General features: G+C 30.8%; 1 protein-coding gene across 4 annotated transcripts in view; it reads left to right on the top strand.

Moving 5' to 3' along the window:
• Nucleotides 1-24,396, top strand: part of LOC139492181 (adhesion G protein-coupled receptor L2-like) — a 47,017-nt gene that overhangs the window by 6,796 nt on the left and 15,825 nt on the right. For all 4 annotated transcript variants that reach the window (XM_071280381.1, XM_071280371.1, XM_071280363.1 and 1 more), the window contains 13 exons: nt 1,832-3,015; nt 7,141-7,234; nt 9,596-9,637; nt 10,791-10,892; nt 12,143-12,249; nt 13,128-13,325; nt 13,778-13,849; nt 14,421-14,529; nt 14,799-14,939; nt 15,791-15,842; nt 20,733-20,844; nt 22,605-22,651; nt 23,619-23,736. In XM_071280381.1, coding sequence (XP_071136482.1) covers nt 1,832-3,015; nt 7,141-7,234; nt 9,596-9,637; nt 10,791-10,892; nt 12,143-12,249; nt 13,128-13,325; nt 13,778-13,849; nt 14,421-14,529; nt 14,799-14,939; nt 15,791-15,842; nt 20,733-20,844; nt 22,605-22,651; nt 23,619-23,736 — 2,378 coding nt within the window. The remainder of the gene's footprint in view (nt 1-1,831; nt 3,016-7,140; nt 7,235-9,595; nt 9,638-10,790; nt 10,893-12,142; nt 12,250-13,127; nt 13,326-13,777; nt 13,850-14,420; nt 14,530-14,798; nt 14,940-15,790; nt 15,843-20,732; nt 20,845-22,604; nt 22,652-23,618; nt 23,737-24,396) is intronic.

Genomic DNA, 24,396 nt, shown 5'->3' with positions numbered 1-24,396 from the left:
TCCGATACAATGTGGTTGTTGTTATTTGTTGAAAGCATGATAAAATGTACATCACACACACTCAGGAGTATTTGAGTGCACCGACGACTTTTGCAATGCTCTAACAAATATGAAGTGCAGAACATTAAGAACTTATAATATTCTTGTCAGATGTCAGATCGTTTATTTGCTCCGTGTCTTATTGGTTTTCGATTTTCATTCAGAGTAATCTGTCCGATTATAATAATAGAAAAAAGAAGAAAACCTATAGTTGTTTAACCAACTATAAAAATATTTCGTTCAGTTATATACGTATTGATTATCAATCAAATTAATAAAGAAAACAGAAAAATAACAAAAATACCGAGCTCCGGGGAAAACTCTAAACGGAAAGTCTCTAACCAAGTGGCAAAGTCACAAGATCAATCCCATCAAACGAAATGATGACAACTGTCATATTCCTGACAAGGTACAGGCATTTTCTTATATTGAAAATGGGGGATTAAACCTGGTTTTATAGCTACCTAAACATCTCACTTGTATGGAAGTTGCATATTTCCATTATCTATGCTAACACACCTTTTCTGCCCCAAAACTAATTTAAAGCCTTTTAGGAACCTCTGTTTTCAAATTCTTGAATATCGGGTTCACCACTTGCTATTGTAGAAAATAAATGAATTATTGATATGAGGTGTTATATATAGATGAAGGTAATATCTTCTTTAAATTACATGCAGACGATGGGAATAACTATACTTCAACCAGCATTTTTATGTTAGATTTAAACGAACTATGTATAAAATAGCAGCTCCCGTCTCGTACGATTCGTCAACTTACGGTTTCGTATGTTCATTCGGTCATCTCTGCTAAGTACGATTTTTTTGAATTCACTCATAACATGTACCTAATGTACACGTATAAAGCAAATGAATAACCTTAAATAGTTCAAGTCAATTAAGTGTTACTCTTCAACTAATATCTGAAAATAACATATAAATGCTGACAAAAACACTGAAGATGAAATAAACCAAATTCATATTGATCTTAGAAATATTTTGATGGTGAGCTTAATCACTGTAGACTTTTAACAAAATACCGTTTTCTCAGAATAAAAAAGGAATAGAATATTGCTAAAAAGATAACGACACAGGTTTAAGGTATAAAACCACTAAATCATGGCCTCATTGCTTTCTATGTTTAATTCTGCAATTTCAATCATTAATGGCTACTTTATCTAAGTTCAAATAAACTGGCAATCATTTCATGTCAAAACTATACCTTATAATGACTAGCATGTGGTGAAACAATCAACACATAACATTTTAATTGTATATTAGAGCGTACTGGTTCCCGAAAGATTGATAGAACAAAAACCGGTACATCTGATCTGAAGAACAGGGCAAATGTGCCCTCCTATTATAATTTTATACACTTTTTTAAAAGAAACTTTCAACGACTGTTCTACAATGATTCTAAGAATCTACGCTTACACTTGATACCAACAACAACCAAATATTTCACCTATTGACAAAGTTACAGCTATGGTAAGAACTATTTTGTTATATATACTACTTTCTTGTATGTTATCTCCGACCGGGTCTGGATTAGTGGTTCTATAACTTAATAAAGTAACAATTAATGACATATGAGTTGTGTTTAAAGTGTAATTGTTACACTGATAAACATAATTGTGTGCTTACTATTACAGCTCCACAATACAGACAAAATTCATTCATCACTTATGTAAAAAAAAAAGACTGTCACCTAATTTATGAATATGTGATTTTAGTGTACTTTAGTGTTTAAATGAGAATAAAGTTACATAATGATGTTTGGGTATTTTTCTTGTAAGCAACACCAGACAACAAAGGAAACAGATTTGTCATTCCTCTTGAATCAACTGTTTTTGTTTCAACATACAAGTCTCAGAATGTCACCGTCAGAGATTATTGTGGAACATATTCATCTGGCTTCAACGTTTCGATCAATAACACGGTTGTTTACACTGTTCAAGATCGGGTTGCGACCCGGAAAAGGTCTTTACGGCAAAGCTATGGAGGAGGAAGTCTACAGGCAGACAATGATATTATCGTTTATAGCACAAATCAATCGTTCATTCCAACTGTAGTCATGCCTTTAGATGTCTTAGGAACACAATATGTTATAGTTTTTGCGAATACAAGTGATCAAATTACAATAATGGGAATAGGAGAGGATATAACCGTGAACCTTAAATTTCCAGAATGCCCGGGAAACTGTTCCTTACCTGATTGCGCCACAAAAGATGTAAGTTATCAAATGAGGGGCATCGTTGAATGTAATCACCTAACATATTCATGTCATGTGGATTTAACAGGATCCATGATTACCAGTGACTTTCCAGTATCAGTAATGGTGCACACTGCTAATCAAACTTTGCAGTTGCCGCCCATAAACACTTGGGGACGTAAATTTATTGTCGCATCGTTGCCTTGTACGCTATTCCGTAATTTTAGTTTGAAAATGGTTTCAAAGGAAGCTAATACTAATATTACCATACAGTGTTATAGGGAAAACGGAACAATAGACACATTTGACATTTATTTCAACGAAAGCGGAGAACACGTAGTAAAATCTATTAGTACAGCAAGTAACTGTTTAATGCAATCAAATAAACCAGTTTTACCTGTACATATGACAGAAAGTGAAGAAGCTATGTTCATCATTCCACCTGTAGAACAATATTCCTCTGACTATTTGCTACCTGCAGAATTATGTAGAGAGGATAGTATTAACAGATCTCTTATCATAATTAGTACAACCAACCATACTAATGGTTTAAGAATGGATGGCTTGCCTATTGCTGATAATATTTTTCAAAGACAGAAAATAGGCCAAACAGGGTACACCAGGCTGTTTGTTAATCTTGGTGCGCCAAAGTTACATCTTTTAGACCACACTGCGCCAAATATTGTATTCGGAGTGTTCCTGGTCTGTTCAACACAAACTACAAACTACGTTATCCCCCTTGGAATGAGAATGGCGCCAATAGCTGAGGTAATTTATAAAGAAAGAAGTTTGAAAATAAGTTTGATACAAGAACACCTGTATCGTTTTAAAAGACCCAATAAATTCAAAAGTATCATTTATCAACATCTTAAGAAGCACAGTCATCCTATTAAATATTTAACAGTTCAACCTTTAGAAGTAGTAAATAAGCAGCCTGGTGAATCTCATTCCAAGTTTGTACGATCACGAAAAATAAATGAATTAAATTGGATTAAAAAATTACAGACAGTCTACCCTCTCGGTCTTAATGATAATATCATGGGAATTGGCAATATATCAAGAACCGATTCTGTTAACATTTTGGATATAGTTTCTAAAACTGTTCGTAAAAATCGTTCTCATGGACGCAGAAAAAATCGCAATCAAAGAAAATTTCGGACCAACCATACAAATATTTCGGACCTAATTTCCATTTCAAAAAACAACGGCAGACATTATCTGTTAACCAAGCTTTGTTCTTTACCTATAAATAAATTAAATAAAATTTTAGAGGATTGCAACACAATTTCACATTACAGTCCTAAGTATGAAATTGTCCAAATTATAATGGCATATTGTTATTCTAAACTGTTTCCAAAAATTGATCGACCTGAAGATCATAAAAAACATTTTATTAAAATAAAGTATGTCAATAAAGGTTTTGATTTTGTAAATATTGCCGGTATTTTTAACGACCATTCTGTTAAAGACCAAATTCCTGGATATTTTGATAATACTGAACTCCCTCTCATTTGTTATATTTACAAGAAATCTACCCGAAAATATGTGTTTAATTATAGCCAATTGTGTAAAGATGTAAATATCACTGAAAATACACCTATGTCGTGTAATTGCAGTAATTCAGAATACACCTATGGACCAATTTCCCATGTTATAACAGGAGACCTTAACATCGTTCGCGACCGAGAGTTAAAATCATTCCTCAGTAAAGGACCTAAATATCGTCCCCCGTCAACTATTAACTGGAATGAGTGTCGTAATATCATCAACGACTCACTCCGCGCCTACTGTTTGAAATGGGTAAAACGGGAAAAAGCTGACAAAAAATCTTTGGACTCTTTTATTAATTCAGTAATGAAGATAGTTGATATTCGAATACAACATTTTAAAGAACATTTTACCCTCAACAAAAACTATAAAAACCCTATTTCGCGTATCAAAAATAAACTAACAGAACTAGCCAAGGAATTTGTTTTTGTCCCGGCTGATAAAGCTGCTAATAATATCATTATTGTTTGACGTAAATTTTATATAGAGGTTCTGCAAAAGGAAATCACGAATTCACCAACATTCCAACTGACTTCATTTTCAGAAAACGACATCTGTAACAAACATAAACTTTTAGCTACTTCTTTACAAGCAGAACCAAACACAATGAAAGTCCCAACTATGTACTGGCTTCCGAAGCTGCACAAAAAACCTTACAAATATAGATTTATTTCATCTTCCAGCCATTGTTCAACTTCTAAATTGTCTGTTTTACTTACTAGTACACTTGGTACAATAAAAAACCTGATAATAAATTGTTCAAATAAGGCCTTTGAAAATAGTGGAATTAATTACTTTTGGAGTGTCAAAAACTCGTTGGAAGTACTTGATAAATTGCATGCATATATTGGTGATTTTGAATCTGTTCAAAGTTTTGATTTTTCTACCCTATATACCACTTTGCCTCATATTCTTATTAAGAAAAAATTCACATCCCTAATTAACTGGGCATTTAAAAAGTCGGAATGCGAGTACATATGTTCAAACTCTTTTAGATCATTTTTTAGTAGCAATAAACAAAAGAACTATGTCAATTGGACATGCTTTGATACTATTTATGCACTTGAATTTTTACTTGATAACATTTTTGTTCGCTTTGGAGATTCCGTATATCGTCAAGTTATTGGAATTCCAATGGGGACTAACTGTGCACCACTTATTGCGGACCTGTTTTTGTATTGTTATGAGTTACAATTTATGACTAAAATTAGCAAAGACCCATCAAAACAACATTTGATACAAAAATTTAACAATACTTTTAGATATTTGGATGATATATTGGCTCTAAATAATGACGACTTCAGTATGTATACTAAAGAAATTTATCCTGTAGAACTTACTTTAAATAAAGCTAATGATAACAATGACCACTGCCCTTTCCTCGATCTTGATATCTATATCATAAACGGGAAGCTTAATACAAAAATTTATGATAAAAGGGATGATTTTTCATTTCCTATTGTTAATTATCCATTTTTAGATGGTGACGTTCCCTTGTCACCATCTTATGGTGTTTATATATCTCAACTTGTACGATTCGCTCGTGTATGTAACAATGTATTAGATTTTAGCGAGAGAAATTTATGTATTACTGAAAAATTATTACACCAGGGTTTTCGATATCACAAACTGGTCAAAACATTTACTAAATTTTATCACCGGTATAAGGAAATAATTCGTAAATATAACTCAACATGCAGACATCTTATACGTTCAGGTATTTCACATCCAAAATTTTATGGAAATATTCTTTATAAAGCACAAAAATGTCAGTATTCTCCTCAGAAACTAACAAAACCTTTAAATAGACTTATTAAAAGGGGATATAGTTACGATACTGTTGTCAGGTCATTAAAGATTGCATATTTTGGCTTTAACATTGATTCACTGATAGGGTCTTTGCATCGGAACTAAACACATTTACTTCTAAAAAAACAGTTGTTGGCATGACACGGGTTATGTTCTTCTCATATATTTTATGATAGTATGATACTAAACCCCTAACGGGAGGGATTGTACCTGATATTCATATGATGAAGACATAATCTTTCAATCAGTTTAATTGAGGTCTGGAGCTGGCATGTCAGTTAACTGCTAGTAGTCTGTTGTTATTTATGTATTATTGTCATTTTATTTATTTTCTTTTATTACATCTTTTGACATCAGACTCGGACTTCTCTTGAACTGAATTTTAATGTGCGTATTGTTATTCTTTTACTTTTCTACATTGGCTAGAGGTATAGGGGGAGGGTTGAGATCTCATAAACATGTTTAACCCCGCCGCAATTTTGCGCCTGTCCCAAGTCAGGAGCCTCTGGCCTTTGTTAGTCTTGTATGATTTTAAATTTTAGTTTCTTGTGTATAATTCGGAGTTTAGTATGACGTTCATTATCACTGTACTATTATGCATATTTTAGGGGCCAGCTGAAGGACACCTACGGGTGCGGGAATTCTCGCTACATTGAAGACCCATTGGTTGCCTTCGGCTGTTGTTTGCTCTATGGTCGGGTGGTTGTCGCTTTGACATATTCACCATTTCCTTTCTCAATTTTATTGATAATTAAATATTTTACGACAAATATTTCTTTAAATGTTTGGAGGAGCCTCGGTGTCAAAGTGATCTAAGTAGTTCCACTACTGTAATCACTAGCCAGTCAACATTGATGTTGTTAGTTCGAACTCCGCTCGTGCGGTTGTACTCGATTCCAATCTCAATTAACTAGGAATGTCAGTTTTTCTATCGAAGGTCGGTAGTTTTCTCCGGCCACTCGGGCTTCCCACGTCCATAAAAACTGACCGCCACTAAATAGCTCAAGAATTGCGTGAAAACACCAAAATTCTATCAATCAATACTAGTATTAACAATCTTATTAAGTCTGTTTTATTTGTTTTGGTAAGGGATTGAATGCGCCATTAAAAAGAATGGCGGTCTTCTTTTCTAATTTTTTTGCTTTAATTATGTTTTTTTAAAAGGAATGACTGTAATATGTTTTCTGTCTTTGAGGAAATAATATAAAACATGTGGAGTACACTGAATAACTAGAGTAGCCGGTTATATAAAAGTATGCACCACTTTTATAAAGGTTATTTCGAATAGACATATTTATTTTTACTAATTCCTTATAATTTAATTCTAAATTCAATTGTTTAGGAGTAAATCATGAGAAATGTTGATGATGACTTCACGGTTACAAGACAATATAATGCCGATGAGCTGATAAACAAAGAAGTTTTAGCCAATCAGAAGACGTGTTAAATTCAAAATTAAAATATATTGAAATAGTTAAACCTTTTCCAAGATTTACCATAAAAATTGCTGTAATGAAATCTATTACTTCATTTTAGAAATGTAAGTCAACTTCTAGTATTCCTGGTGACGGTTTAGACAATGATTGTGATGACCTTATTGACGAGGATATTTGTGATAACAGTTCTACAGGTAAATAAGCAATATCATAGTGAGATCTAAACGAGAGAGGACAACATCTAGTTTTGTAGATTCAATGTCAGAGAAAATGAAAACACAATGCAATATTTGCAGTTTAGCATTCTTTCTTTTCGATCTCAATTAAAAAATGAAACAAAAAAAAATATATTTTATGACGCCTGACGCATATTTTTCTACGGAAGACTTATAAGTGACATTCCAATGAACCAGTCAAATAAAGAACGACGGCCAAAGAAGGAGCCTTTGTTACCTGTACCAAGTCAGAAAAATGGCCATTGTTATATTATAGTTCGTTTCGGTGTGTATTGCATTTTTAAAAGTGTTGTGTTTTTGTTGTGTCACTGTTCTCGTCTTATATCCAGCTATGATGATAAGTTTTTTCTTATTTTTTCTGTAGACTTAGCTTTGATTTTTGATTACCATGCATTGCCAAGCTTGGTAAGTTGGTAACTCATAATTTTTTCTCAGTAACTCAATGTACGATGCCGTCCCATACTGAACCTACTTACCTTGTTTTGTTTACATTCAAATTCACATGGCGTCAAAATAACGTGATGTCAAATCGTTCTAACCAATCAAATTGCTCTATTGTCAATAAGTTGATTTTTCAGTCTACGGCAATTACGTTATTTGTTTGTGGAATATTGCTTTAAAATAGTTTGCAATAATTTGGGCTTTTATTCAACAGGAAACATCATTTTTTGTCATCCCTTTCGACATCAATGAAATTTTGTATGAATATTTACCTACAGTCATGATGGTCAGAATATCGATCTTTATATAATGAATAAAAAAAATATTCTATGAAAAATAAATGTAAATTGTTTTTTATTAACCTACTCTATATTCCTGTACAAAATTATGGCATGTACATCGTTTTTTCATATAGTTTTCCTTTCATTTTGGTTGGGCTTTTTTCACGGGAAAATCGCGAAAGTCGTAAGGATTAATGACGCTGATTGGAATGTACACAAAGCGATGGAGACCGGAAGTTGGATTTTTTGAAGTTCTAGAATGTTTTTAGACATTCGGAAGTCGGGATTGAAACGGTCATTAGAAAATTGACATTTTTGGGAAATACTTGAGAAGAACAATGAAAACTTACCTTTAGACATGTTTTTTTTTTATTCAAAAAAGTAGAAAAAAACGTATTCTGCAGTAATTTTCTACGCTGGAAGTAGCGTTGTGACGTCAATACGTAGTTTCCTCGTGTGTTAAGTTTTAACACAAATACCGAACGAACCAACAAGATAACCGATTTAAGACTACGGTAGGATATTTGGTGCGTTTCCCTCAGTTTTAGTTTGTTACCCCGATTTTGTTTTTTGTCCATAGATTTATGAGTTTGAACAGCGGTATACTACTGTTGCCTTTATTTGACAATATTAAAACTTGATTTATCACTTGTACGTTGACATTTCTTTAATTTCTGAAGTATTTTTTCCCTGTTCACCAAGAAATAATTAAATCTGGTCTATGTATGTGTGACTGACAATGAGACAATTCTCCATCCAAGTCATAATCAGTTTGGGGGGCAACCCCTTAATGTTATAAATATCCCTTTTACATGTTTTATGAGGGATCAATATAAGTTATAATATATTTGTTTGTACGAAAGGGCTCATATTTTCTCAAAGAACTATATATCTATCTGGTGTTAAATGGTCAAAACATGTCCAAGAATTTTGTAATATTTCCAGGAAAACCAACGATCTAATATATATATCCAAACGGGAAAATACCAATGAACAACATCAACAAACGATAACTGCTGAACGACAGGCCCCTGAATCAATCAGGACAGTTGCATAAACATGCAGCGGCTATGGATAGTTTTGTTTCGCCAGCATACAATATAATTGCAGTTGAAAGCAAATCCTTCAGAAGTTCTTTGTACTTTATTTTAACAACGAACATTTTTTAATAGGGAATATAAGTAAGGAGGAAAGAAACCAATTTTTTGTTCTTTACAGGTATTTCCGCTTTGGATAAATAGGTTTCATGCTGAAACAAATATTCTCACATATATGTACATAGTGTGGTGGGGAGCTTTTATGTTTAAAATCGTTATATACAGGTTAGTCTATGATTTTAAAAACAAATGTTGATATCTTTTTATAATATTTACAAAAAAACGGTGCGGGAAATGGACATGATTACATTTCCGGATACGGAAAGCGGGAATATAAAAAAAAATTTTTAAATCTGTTTTGAAAAAAATAGGTGCGGGCGGGTCCGTCGAACAAGGAATCAAATTGGTGTGGCCTAATGTTATTTTTTCCCAAAGTAAAAAACCCTTGTTATCTAAAACATTGAAGTCATTTAGACACTTCTGTATGTTTTGTTTTGCAGATGATTTTCACAATGAAACTGACTGTGCCACAACCTCTCGAGGTATGTGATTATTTACTGAACTAAACATAATGGCAATGGCAATGTATGAGTATAAGCGTACAAGAAGTCCAATGTCCAACAACATGACTTGTTTGTCTCGAAAGATCCCTAATATGTTTGTTTTACAACAGGCTCACCGAGGTTTTTGGAGAATTGAATGCTTCTTTTTGTAAATTTATTGGGATGTAAAACCGTTGACCATATATTTTGAATGAAGCGCAAAAGCGTTTCATATTAAAAATGTGCACACGGTCAACGCTTTTACAACACTATAAAATGATTAAAAGAAGCATTTAATACCGTTAATTACATTTTTTTTTTTTGCTAGGATCAGGAAAACACGATTTTTATCTATTCTTTCTGTTATTTACCTATGCACCTCAATATGGAAGCCAGTGTCAAGAATGCTACAATTTTGAAATGAATGTTGATTGCAGAATGACGCGACATTGCTGTAATCCAATCAAATTAACATACATGTATTATAATGAAGCATACGTGGATTTATTCTATTTTGGAAGATTAATTGGATTTTGTAAAGCCTTCATCCTTAAGAGATCTGGAACGTAAACTTCTAGCCCCTACGTTTCTTTTCATAATTGTAATACATATAGTTAAACATCTTACAAAATCCTTGTTATTTTTTTTTAAATATTTTGCAAGGAAAACGTGTAAATATGCATTGCATTGAACATTTGAGAGAATTATTTAATTACTTATATCTAAAAACAAGATATTTTATCTTTTTATATTGACCTTTCATTTTTCTGCTTTTTTTTGTTTAGTTATTTGTATACTTTCAATTGACAGCAGACTTTTAAACAGACTTTTTTGAAATAGAACAGCGACCGTTTTTAGAATTGAAATTATACCAATTAGAGAACACTTTAGAACAATAACATTATGATTACACTGTATGGGCCGAAATCATCTATAAACTTTAAACTGTTTGGTTTACTCTTCGGGAAGTTATATCATCTATGTGAACATGTAATACGGAAAGTTAATTTCGCATTTTACTACTTCCTATTTCTTTGAATTGTTTGTAAAAAGAAATTATTTTATAAAAAGACAAAGTTTTTAACCAATACTTTTATAGTATATATCGTTTTTTTTAAATCGTCTTAAACTCTTTATACTTCTTTTTTTAAAGAAATACTACCTTGTCTCAAATATACAGACACCAATGAAGTTGAATGGAAGACTACATTGCCTAATGATTATGACTATCAAACTTGTGGAAAGAGAATGACAGGTTAAGTGATATGTTATTTTCAAAATTTAATATTGACCCTATGTAATGCCTCAGTGCAGACATACAGCTTAGGGCTTTTGGTGCGGCCTGATAGGGGTAAAGGTCTCGTTTCTTCGATTAACTCCTTAATTTGCTTTCATTCTAACCTAAACTTATCTAGATATCTCTCGAATTGCCAGACACGCTTGTACGATAGACGCATTTCTAACTCATGATGAGCGTACATTCAAAATTAGATTTTTGTTATTAGATTTCTTGTACTTAATGGGCTTGTGAGAATTGAAAATCGGTAAACTACAGTCGAATTAATATTTGGCAGAAATAAATTTGTTCACTGCATTATTTATTTTCATCGAAATAACAGTTTCTCTTGAAAGCTTTGTCTTAGGTACATACCTGTTTTATTGTTATTCAAGTAATAGTCAAGTGATATCCTATCAAGCTCTACCTTGCATTTCCTCTTCCACTTGCTCTTTGTATTTATTGTATTTATTGTATGCATCATAACCTGAATTACATTTAATTTACAACATTATTATTGTCATAGACGAATAGACAATAGGATTTAGTTTTGTTAACTTGCATGTGTTCAAGATGGGACTTACATATTAAAATTGCAGTATGTAACTGTTGAAAGGTTAAGTCAGTAATAGCACTGAATTAAGAAAATTGAATTGCAAAGTTCTTGGGTAATTCCTCATTCGAACAAAAAATAATTTCCAACAAAATAATCGATATAGCTAAATTTCACTAAAAATAACAATGTTTGAAAAGTGCAAGGAACATTTTGACGTCAAATATATACGAAACACCAGTTTTCTCTTTTCCTATGGTCCTTATGTAATTTAATTCTCTTGTGCTTAAAATGATGCTTAATTCTAATTTATTGAGTATAAACTTTTGCGCATCATTGTTTTCATGTATTATCATTTAAAAAAACCCAACGGTATTGACAATACGCAACTCGATTGATATACATATTGTACAATGACGATATTTCCACGTTAGGCTTTAATATAACATTAATATAATCGAATAACTATCCTGTTATTAGTATAATTAAATATGATTGTTGGTAAAACTTAAAAAATGACAACAGTAATTAGTTTTAAACAACTGAAAGGTTTAATGATGTCGCTGATCTCAACATATGATTGAATAGCGATAAAAAAATATTGATGATTGGACACAGTCATATTTATGTACAATGGAGTAGGTTTGTAAAATTTATAATCAAATTTATTTTATAGGAAATACATCGAATCTTTGTGAACTGAAAGAACGACTATACGGTGTTTGGAGGGGACCAGATAATTCATTTTGTGTCAGTGAATCACTCAGTGTAATTGCCGCTAAGGTACCTAAATATATTTCACTAATCCTGAAAACCCTTTTACAGCCGTAGTGATAAAAGGGTTGCGTTTAGTTTTCTTTGTCATATTTTTTTTACCAAATTTTTATTATGCCCCATTTATGGGCATTGTGTTTTCTGGTCTGTGCGTCCGTTCGTCTGTTCGTTCGTCCGTCTGTCCCGCTTCAGGTTAAAGTTTTTGGTCGAGGTAGTTTTTGATGAAGTTGAAGTCTAATCAACTTGAAACTTATTACATATGTTCTGTATGATATGATCTTTCTAATTTTAATTCCAAATTAGAGATTTTATCCCATTTTCACGGTCCACTGAACATAGAAAATGATTGTGCGGATGGGGCATCCGTGTACTGGGGACACATTCTTGTTTTGTATAATCTATCACGTTTCTCTTGTTGCACACAATGTGTGACTAAGTGTGTTAATAAACTCACTATAAAAGGTACCAGTACCATTGATAATTTTTATTATCGATGACTATTTTCCACCAAACCTTTGATTTTTTTACACATTTAAACTAAAAGTTTACCTTTTCCTATCAGCATAAATAAAAACGTGTTGAAAACAATCTGTCTATTCGCAATACGCGTTACAAATATACAAACAGAACACTTACAAAAAAGGTCATAACAAAGATACAGAAATGTGAACTGCATACACTGTGAAAATAGGACATAGAGACTATATGAAGAGTTAATGTCCGATCAAGACAAGCATTTTGTGATGAGACATGTTATTATTAGTCTTTAATTAAAATTGAATTTAAACATTTATACATAGATATATGAAACGTACAACAATTATTTATCAAGTTATTTTCCATCGGTACACTAGAGACCAACTGTATGAGTAACCGATATGTTTCAGTTACATCTAACCTTGAATGGTACAATCAATGTAACGCTAGCAGACATTCTAAATGAAACACTGAGTATTACTAATAAGCTGATATCAAAAGACAACTTCAATGCAGGAAATTTAAAGTCCGTTATAGAAAGTCTAGATCTTGCAGATACCATAATTGAAGAAAGATCAACATTAGGAACAACAAAACGTGAAAGAGAAGTACTTTATCATTTATCCAAATCATTGAATATCTGGATCTATTAATTCGTCCTTTTTATGTAGAAATGAGTAAACACCCAATTCTGCGAAAACAAACAGCACACAACATTTATCTTTATTACATTTAATTTGCTTGAATACATGAAAACTCTATAAAATCAAATGTGGATACAAAAAATCAAAAGAGTACCTTTTAATTTGATATTATTCTACAATGAAAATAGAAACTGAAAATTTTACTGAAAAGCCTTACAAATATAATAAAATCATCTGCAATGTAGAATGCTTATGATTTAAAAAATCAAATTCGAATATCCTCTAGACAAGTCTAAGTTCATGCTAAAACATATATTTTAAATTTTTTGGATATTCAGCATACATTAAAACGTATTCCATTTAACATTTGGTCAATCAGAGTTTTTATAAAGATGGACGCATACTAATAATTTCAGAACTTCATATCAGTATTGGATAGACTGTTATCAAGCGTCAACGTGGAAAGCTGGAGAATGTTAAATCAGAAAGTGAGTATCAGTCATCGGATTTTGTGTTGAAGAATGCTTATGATATCATAGTAAACGACGAAAACAATGAAAATATGAAATTGAACGTTCCCCAATAGTTTAACCATAACAAATAAACTAAAAACACAAAAAAGGAATTTGTCTACCATATTTACTAACGTTGCGTTAGAAATTCCTTATGAAATGCACTTCTAGCATGTCATATGTTGTATTTTGCCACGTCAATAATGAGAAAACAAATTCCGTAAGTAAATCTTTAGAAGGGGAAAATTTATTAGTTTTGCGACACAACGTATTGTTTTGTCTTTTTTATGAATATATTTGTGCCTCTTGCATATAGAAACTCTGAAATAGTCATCCGCATAATTGCATGATGGAATTTTGGGAATCCAGTCTTCTAAATCAATGTTAAGTTGAACCATATTATAGCGTCTATCAAACCAGAAACAGTATCATTCTATTGATTATGTATTCGTTAACTTTATTTTTGTTTGAATAGAAGCGTCACATAAACCCATTGGCTGTCTTGTTTGACATTCCCGGCATTGATACAATATGTACTATATTTTAGATCAAAACAACTAATTATGTTTCGACCATAATGAGTATTGTTTCACGATTCGGATTCCAAGTGCACGTAAATCAACTTGAGGATGTTATAATTGTTCGCGAAAATATAGGCAAGTTGAAAATGTAGTTTAAGGAATAAGCAAACGCCATCTCAAAGACCAATTAAATTAAATTCTCATTGAATATAAATGAAATTAATTATGTTGGGCTTAAATCTGTTAGAAAATTCATGAAAATTGAGGCTGAATCCTTTTTTTAATTTTTATTCTATGAAAATTTACAGTTGAACAATGTTTGATTGTTTTGGTAAGTTGTGCATTTCAAGTACATTTAATGATTGGATAGACTTTTATGAATAATTATTTTCAATCTTTTACAGTCTTTGAATCTAAAAAAGGTTTTATTGATGACGTGATTTTCCCGAATGTGTCAATGCTATCAAGCTCCTATCAACAGATGAGAGATTCTATAAACGCTATGTTATTTCTTAGTAAGGATACTATAAAGAATAACCTAAATGGTAAGAAAGATAACAATCAAATTTTGATACAAATAAACACGATGCGGTTTCATACATCGAAAATGTAAGAGAATATTCGAATACAATTATTAATTTGAATGAAAAACAAGATAAAGTATACGCATTCCAACTTTACTTATTTTTCTGTACTCTGAGACGAATCTGAATTTCATAGCATTTTAAATTATCTACTCAATGAGATCAACATTTGGAACAGGATGTTTTTTACCTTTCCGAAGCACCTCAGATCATCCCGGTTTTGTTGGAGATTTTTTAAAAGCTTGTTATCATAACATTTAAGCAATAAGAGCTTCGACGCTTCATGTAAAATGTGAAAGTCACTTGCTTTCCTGTCATAAATAGTTATCAAAGGTACCAGGATTATAATTTAGTAAGCCAGACGCGCGCTTCGTCTACATAAGATTCATCAGTGACGCTCAAATCAAAATATTTATAAAGCCAAACAAGTACAAAGTTGAAGAGCATTGAGGATCCAAAATTCCAAAAAGTTGTGCCAAATACGGCTAATGTAATCTATACCTGGGATAAGAAAATCCTTAGTTTTTCGAAAATTCAAAGTTTTGTAAACAGGAAATTTATAAAAATGAACACATTATTAATATTCATGTCAACACAGAAGCGTTGACTACTGGGCTGGTGATACCCTCGGGGACGAAACGTCCACCAGCAGTGGCATCGACCCAGTGGTGTAAATAGTTATCAAAGGTACCAGGATTATAAATTTTCGATTTCTCTAATAAAAAAAATCATAACAAAGAATGATGATAAGTAAAAAATTTCCGACCTCTTTTTTTATTACTATATGCCTATACATATTTTGTTTATTTTAGGAAGTATTGATTACACAGCTGTCTACTATAGAACATTGACGAAACTCTTACCGTAATATATTTTTCTTATTGAGAAGCGTCACTTTGACTTCAAAATGATTTTGATCCTAAAGTACATAAATTCCGTTTCTGAACAAATGAGTCAATAGCACATAACATATTATTTATATTCATCGATTATGCCATTTGTAATAATGACAATGGTAACCATTGTGTGTTTGTAAAAAAAAACACCTTAAATTTAGGCAGTTTGAATTGTTTAAAATTTTGACACAAGTGACGATTTTGCATAGCTGACCATACGGTAAAGTTTGTTCTCATTCCAATTAATAATTATTGCTGTTGTGATAAATAGAACAGTTATAAAGTGATTATATCTGTCTTTGTAAAAGAAGAGCAGTTCGGAAATTGCGAATGAAATCTAACTTTTCTTAAGTCCTTTGAAGGACATTAATTCAAGCTCGATAACTCAGACTATAATTCTCTCACATTTTTGAGAATTGATAAAAAATAGAAACCATGAAAGGTATTGCGAATTAAAAATGCATTAAATTATATCATATATATATATAAGTTTGCACGTTCCTGATAACGATAAATTTAAGAAAGAGCTTTAGACGCCCAACAGTTAATTTTCATTTACAATTAGTCATCTATACTACTATAACGAGATTCAATTTGTTAGCAGGTATGACACAAAAACGACGAATCAAAGAATTCAACTTTATGTATATCTAATAAACTACAATAGTGTTGAATACTAATTACACCTATCTATGTTTTCAACATAATTAATATCACCTATAATTTACAAGTTCCGGGTATCCTACAAAACGGTGTATTTCAGATTTTCTCTTAACACGGTCATATTAGCAACTACATTTCGTCATTATATTAAGATAGACGCTACTAAAATTCAATCATTGACAATCAAATATACGTCTTCAAGTAGTCTGGTAGTAGAAATAATACAAGGACGATTTTAAACAGAAGATCTCGAAAGAAAAGTAACTGTACACATTATATCAGCAAGACTGGGTTACACTAATGACTGGACCGAATGACAGGACCGAATGACAGGACCAAATGAAAAATGCTAATAACTTTTTCATTTCTCAAAGGATTGAACTCAAATTTGAAATATAATAAGATTTCATCATTTGATAAATAGATTTAAGAAAAAAAAAATTAACAAATTTGTAAGATACTTTAGAAAACGTGACATGACCAACTCTGATAATGACAGGACCAACATCGAGAATGACAGGACCAAATAAAAATGCTAATAACTTTTTTATTTTTCAAAAGAATTATCTCAGATTTGAAATATAAAATGGTATGTCATATTTTGAAACTAAAATGTTATAAAAAATATAAATTTATTTTCAAAAACTTTCGAAAACATGACATGACCATCGCTGACTGCCAGGACCAATCTCGACAATGACCGGACCAGATGAAATTGCTAATTTCTCTTTTATTTCTCAAAATATTTTTCTGAAATTTAAAATATAATAAGATTTCATCATTTTATACATAGATTTAAGAAAAAAAATTAAAAAAAATTGTAAGAAACTTTAGAAAACGTGACATGACCAACTCTGATAATGACATGACCAACATCGACAATGACAGGACAAACTAAAAATGCCAATAACTTTTTTATTTTTCAAAAGAATTATCTCAGATTTAAAATATAAAATAATATGTCATATTTTGAAAAATAAATGTTATAAAAAATATAGAAAGTTTAAACGTGACATGACCATCGCAGACCTACATGACCAACCTCGACAATGACAGGACCAGATGAAATTGCTAATAACTTTTTACTTGTAAAAAATATTTTTTCTGAAATTTGAGATATAATCAGATTTAACCATTTTATACATAAAGATAGGAATAACATAGAAAAAAATATTAAAAGCTTGCTGTAATGTGACCTGACCAACGCTGACAATGACAGGACAAACCTCGACATGGACAGGACCAAATAAAAATGCTATTCACTTTTTAATTTTGAAAAGAAAATTATGTCAGATTTAAAATATATCAATTAAAGAAAAAAATCTAGATTTTTTTTTATTGCGAAAACGTGAAATGACCATAGTTCCTACTATAGAAATCCTGGTTGAAATTAATAATAATAATTAAAAAACACACATTAAGATTGAATGATTTAAAAAATTTTAGAAAATAAGGGAAAAAAGCTAACTGGGGGAAAACGTTAGGTCTGCGAACGCCCACTGCGTTATTTGATTTTTTTATTGGAATATTGTATTAAACCGAGTTGTGGAAATATTGCACTTCTCAGCCTGAGAAACTTTGTAGCTTTATCAAATCTATTTTTGCGAAAGTCTATGATCCTCCTGGTTGGTACAACTATATGTTTATTTATCTTTGGTGTAAATATTTATCATATTAATTGATATTTCACACATGCTATATCTTATATATGTTATATATATCATTGTAATATCTTCTCTGTAACTATGTATTTGGTTTGATGAGAATAAAGATCATTCATTCATTCATTCAAAATATTTTGTATATTAATTACCGGTCATAATCTGACACGTCTGAAAATAATTATAAGGTAACAAACAAAAGGTGTGACATAAGCCATAAATAAGTTGATAAATCCAATAAAGATTGTGATGACAGTAACTAAAATCACATAATAGTTCATGTCGTTGTTTTATTAATATTTTCAGAACAGTATATAATTATTTCCATGTATGTTTGAGTATATGCAGGGTCTATCTTGATAGTAATAATAAACAAATAAACATTTCTTGAAGTGTGCCCGACACTTGCATGCATGATTTCTTGGTAGTTTTAAATATTTTCATAAAATACACTGAATCAAACATTTTCACGGACTACTTTAAAAGGTTTGATACCTTTCCAAAGTGGCTTAAATTGGGCTTCATTATGTCAAGAAATATTATGATGAAAATTCAATAAATCTGAATTTATCTATAGTTTAATGAACTGATTATATGTAATAACATATAAATATTTCAAGATCTCTTTCTTAAATATAGTGATAATTCGTGTCTTTTTGACCTGTGACTCTCTGCCAACATACGTTAAGTAGCTAGGTCAAGATTTTTAACCACCATAGAATATATTTTCCTGTATTTATAAGATATGATCTTACTAATTATGGATCAGAACTGAACAATTTTATTAAAATAAGAAAGAAATTTTGATTTTTTCATTGGCCAGATCATCAGTAGCCGATGTTGGTCAGGTCACACAACCGCAAGCTTTCAATACGTTTTTTTTATATATTTTTCTAATATGATGTGCAAAATGGTCTAAATTGTCATTATTTTAAATTTGAGAGGAATATTCTGACAAATGTTATGCATAATTAGCATTTTTATTTGGTCCTGTCATTAATTGTCGAGGATTGTCCTGTTATTGACAACGTTAACCAGGTCACATTTCAGCATGCTTTTTATACCTTTTTCTTATATTTATGTATGAAATGGTAATTTAAAATTTCAGAAAAATATTCTGCGAAAAAAAAAGAATAATTAGCAATTTCATTTGGTCCGGTCATTGTCGAGGTTGGTCATGTCAGTCAGCGATGGTCATGACACGTTTTTGAAAGTTTTTGAAAATAAATCTATATTTTTTTATAACATAAATGTTTCAAAATGTGACATATCATTTTATGTTTCAAATCTGAGATAATTCTTTTGAAAAATAAAAAAGTTATTAGCATTTTTATTTTGTCCTGTCATTGTCGATGTTGGTCCTGTCATTATCAGAGTTGGTCATGTCACGTTTTCTAAAGTTTCTTACAATTTTTTTTAATTTTTTTTCTTAAATCTATGTATAAAATGATGAAATCTTATTATATTTCAAATTTCAGAAAAATATTTTGAGAAATAAAAGAGAAATTAGCAATTTCATCTGGTCCAGTCATTGTCGAGATTGGTCCTGGCAGTCAGCGATGGTCATGCACGTTTTCGAAAGTTTTTGAAAATAAATTTATATTTTTTATAACATTTTAGTTTCAAAATATGACATACCATTTTATATTTCAAATCTGAGATAATTCCTTTGAAAAATAAAAAAGTTATTAGCATTTTTATTTGGTCCTGTCATTCTCGATGTTGGTCCTGTCATTATCAGAGTTGGTCATGTCACGTTTTCTAAAGTTTCTTACAATTTTTTTTATTTTTTTTCTTAAATCTATTTATCAAATAATGAAATCTTATTATATTTCAAATTTGAGTTTAATCCTTTGAGAAATGAAAAAGTTATTAGCATTTTTCATTTGGTCCTGTCATTCGGTCCTGTCATTCGGTCCAGTCATTAGTGTAACCCGCATAACTTCATCATATAAAAATTCGAATACTAAAAATCCAGGCTGAAAAAAAGGCGTAGGCGCTTTAATTCATTCACGGATCATTGATTTCGCGTGTCTGTTCTAGTTCTTATATTGATTCGTACCTGACTTTGTACCTGAACCTTTTTCCTATTTAACGTATCGTTCATTCAGAAGCTAAACTTTTTACAATCAATTGGTAAAATATTAATTATAGAATTATGTTTTTTTTTTATTGTATTTGTGCGACCAATCGATAACAACCTGTAGCATGTGTTAGCTGTAATTTGAAGAAAGACGAAAAAATTATGAAAATTATGTTTTTACATTTCAAGATAAATATTATTTTTTTTATTTTTTTTTAAAGAGAAGATGATTGAATTAAAGTAAGAAGAAATAATTAAGATAATACTTAGCTATTTTGTTGCGCATGAACATATGTGCTCTCACCTTAAAATATCTTGAAATTTGATGAGAATGAAATGAAATATCGAAACTTCGTATACTAGGATATAAGTATTACTGTTTATTGAGTGCTACTTTCACACTAAACATTCGACGATCTACTAAATACATCTGCTCCATTATTTTTTGTAGATCTGCATACGGCTTTAATATCGGATCAGATGTTGTGTCATTTTCATTACCAGCATTTACAGCAGCAAATAATTTATTTCCTCCTATTCAAATCGAGTATGAGCATGTATACGTAAGTTCTTTTTTAAATTTGTTTTAAATATCAAAGTTGTACCGCAATTTTGTCAGCATTTACATCAACAGATTGTTTATACCCTCCTGTTCAAATCGAGTATGATAATTATACGTAAGTTCTTTTTTATTTGTTTTTAAATATCAAATTTGTACAGAAATTATGCCTTCGGTAAGTTTTATATCAAATAGATATTTGGTCGCGGTATGTATTATTATAGATTTTCTATCCGTCCGCAACTTTGTCAAATTCTATTATAATTAAATATTGAAATTAGATATGATGTTAACAAGTAAGAAGCAAACTAAAAATCAAAAGAAGAAAAATAATATAACACCGTGAAGAACGGTTTCGTGTATAGATCAATTGATCCTATCGTATATTCATAAACACTCAAATACATATAACTTAATGTAAAACATTACATACATTTAAACGGTCTATTGAAAATATGCCTTTAGAATTACCAAAAATAAATTACACTTTCTACTTTACAATATTGGTGCAGATTCGGGAACAGTAGTTAACCGATGTTCAAATTTCGTAGATCGATGAGCAAAAATAATTCATGGTAACAAACAGAGGGATCGGGTGAAATCCGAAAAGGAGTTAGAAATGATATTCGGCTATGTATGTATTGCCCGTCATGTCAGTCACTCAGTCAAAATGATACAATCAGGAAAAGGATACAATTGGTCAAATAAAATCAGTCAACTGTTATGGTACTAAAAGATCTGTCTAAAAAAACATGTTAAGTGAGTGAAGACGCCGACACATCGTATTGGCCAACTAATTCGTGATAGTTGTAGTGTCGATTACAAACGTATTTACTCATAACTCAACAGAAACAGTTGTTGTGTAAGGAGATAATATTGTCAATGACCACATCCCTGTTAATAAATATATCACAGGCACTTGAGGCATATTGTGGGATCAAAAATACATGTGAGTGATATGACTATTCTGATATGTATTTAAGTGGTGTGTCTAATTAGTGCATTTAATGACTTAGATATTTACCAACCAAACCAAATTATTTTCCTTCCAAATTTGTGTGTAGATTCTTGAAAGCATAATGAGAAACAGGAATAACAGATATACTTAACTTTAATATATATTTATTATAAAATATATAACAACAATTAACATCTGTTAAAATTTTAAGGTTAGGTATCTAGCAATTGCGTTTATTTAAAGGTTATTTGAAAGTTATTGGTTGAAATTTGAAGGTAAACCAAACGTATAACTTATGTGGCAATGATTATTCCGATGAACACGTAGGCAAGGCCATTTGTGTTGTCCTGGTACATCTAGCGTAGAATGATAAAATATTGTTCAGTACATATGTTGTTCTATAATCTTACTATAGTATGATTTATATAAACGTTAGGTTTGGATCCCTCTAACATGTTTAATACCACCGAATTCTAAATGTATGTGCCTGGCCCAAGTCGGTAGCCTGTAATTTGGTGGTTTGTCGTTTGTTGCTGTGTTATATATATATATATTTTTTCATTTATGTACATTAATTAGGCCGTAAGTTTTCTCGTTTGAATTGTTTTACATTTGTCATTGCAGGGGGCTTTTATAGCTGACTATGCGGTTTGTGCTTTGTTCATTTTTGAAGGCTTTACGGTAACCTATAGTTGTGAATGTATGTGTAATTTGATCTCTTGTGAAGAGTATTTTCATTGGCAATAATAACAAATCTTCTTTTTATATGTACAGTAAGTATTAACATGAAATATTTGTCTTTTTAGAGTAACAAAACGAATTCTACGTGTGTTTTCTGGGATTTTGATAAAGGGTAAGTAGAAATTGAAAAACCATGTTATTATTTCAATAAGACTAAAGAAAAGTGATGTTGATTACTTTCCTTTTTCAAAAAATGTTACTTTTAAGGTAAATTGGGTTTCTAGATTATAATCCATAGATATTTTTATATAATTTGCCAAAACGTAGTTTATATCGTGCTTTTTAAAAAAGAATCGGTGACGGGGCTTATTTTCATGCAACAGGCTGAATAAAATTGACAGATTTTGTAAAGGTTATTCATAAAAAAAAAACTAATTTTCTGCCTTAAAACGAAAACTACACCATATGATTTTGAAATAAAATATGAGAAGATAACTCTTATATTATGCATTCAGATAAGAAAGAGAAATAATGGGGTCACGGGACCCGTTTTTTGCTACATAATAAAAAAGGTAAATTCCTAACACTTTCTATTGTTAAAGTATCTTTATGTGAACTATCTGCCCTTACATTTGAGTTGCCTCCCCTTACGTGGCAAAGTTCGAAAAAAATGAAACAAACAAAAGAATTCTGTTTTTTTGTAAAATACAACCGTAAATATGATAAAACATGTCATTTTCTATGTTGAATTTGAAATTCGTACACATGAATTACCTATTTCTCTCCTAATTTTCACATTTTATTAAAGCCCTTTTTTAGGTATTAAAATTCCAAGATGAAGGAAGACACCATAAATACCTTTAGATGGAAATAAAAATTGAATCCATAGTTTGAAATGTTGGTTTACTGTAACAGAATCATTAATATTTCCTATTCTTACGAGAAAATAAATTTAAATTGATGAATAATAAATGCAACATCCTGATTATTTTCCTGATATTGTTTGCAAAATATGGACATTCCAAATAATTCTCCAAAATAAAATGACATCTTGTTTTTGTAAAAATATAGTAAAAATTGGTTGGTTGAATGTTGTTCGTGTTTTATCTATATTAATTTTGCTGCAATATTTTCGATAGCATTGATGGCGATTGGTCAACAGACGGATGTTATGCAGAGTACAGAAATTCAAGTTACACATCTTGTCGATGTAACCATTTTACTAATTTTGCTGTCTTAATGAGTGTTTTTAAATTTGTAAGTTTGATACTTAACATTGCACTTGTGAAAAAATAACATTGTCAACCCTTAATTAACTGTCTTTAATATTTCTTGTTAATAACACTGTTATTATTAGCGTTTTTTACACCATGAAACTCATTTGGATATGATTACCTCTTAAAGAACTATGTTACTGACATCTTGTTTTAGACGTACAAATGTTTGTTAACACATATGAAATATTTTGTAATTACTCCTTTTATTTTGATTTTGAACAGCTTATTTGTAAGAGATGCATGCATCGATCACCTTGCAAAGACAAATTTTACTTTTGAAATCATATCTAAAACATTTTTTATTAGAAAAAAAAGTAGTTTTGTGTTTTTGGATAGGTGATTGGTTTCAAGTTTTTGTAACTTAACAGTTGGTGTATGGTTTAATAATATAAGATTATTACATGGCATTTTTCATATCGCAAGAGATGCATGGCTCGAGGGCTGATAATACATGCGATATGAAACTTGACATGTTATGATCTTTTTATCATATGCTTCAACAATGGAGAAAACTAAGAGATTCATATATTGAACCTTTTTACGTTGTTCCCATATAGAAGTTCAAAGGGTGAAAAGTGTCGGACCCCAAATTTAGTACATTCGATGTGAATTTTTTCTACCATTTGCCTCAACAGAGAAG

This window comes from Mytilus edulis, chromosome 1 (assembly GCF_963676685.1).
Source record: "Mytilus edulis chromosome 1, xbMytEdul2.2, whole genome shotgun sequence".
Lineage (NCBI taxonomy): Eukaryota > Metazoa > Mollusca > Bivalvia > Mytilida > Mytilidae > Mytilus > Mytilus edulis.
This window is presented reverse-complemented; position numbering and strand designations above follow the sequence as displayed.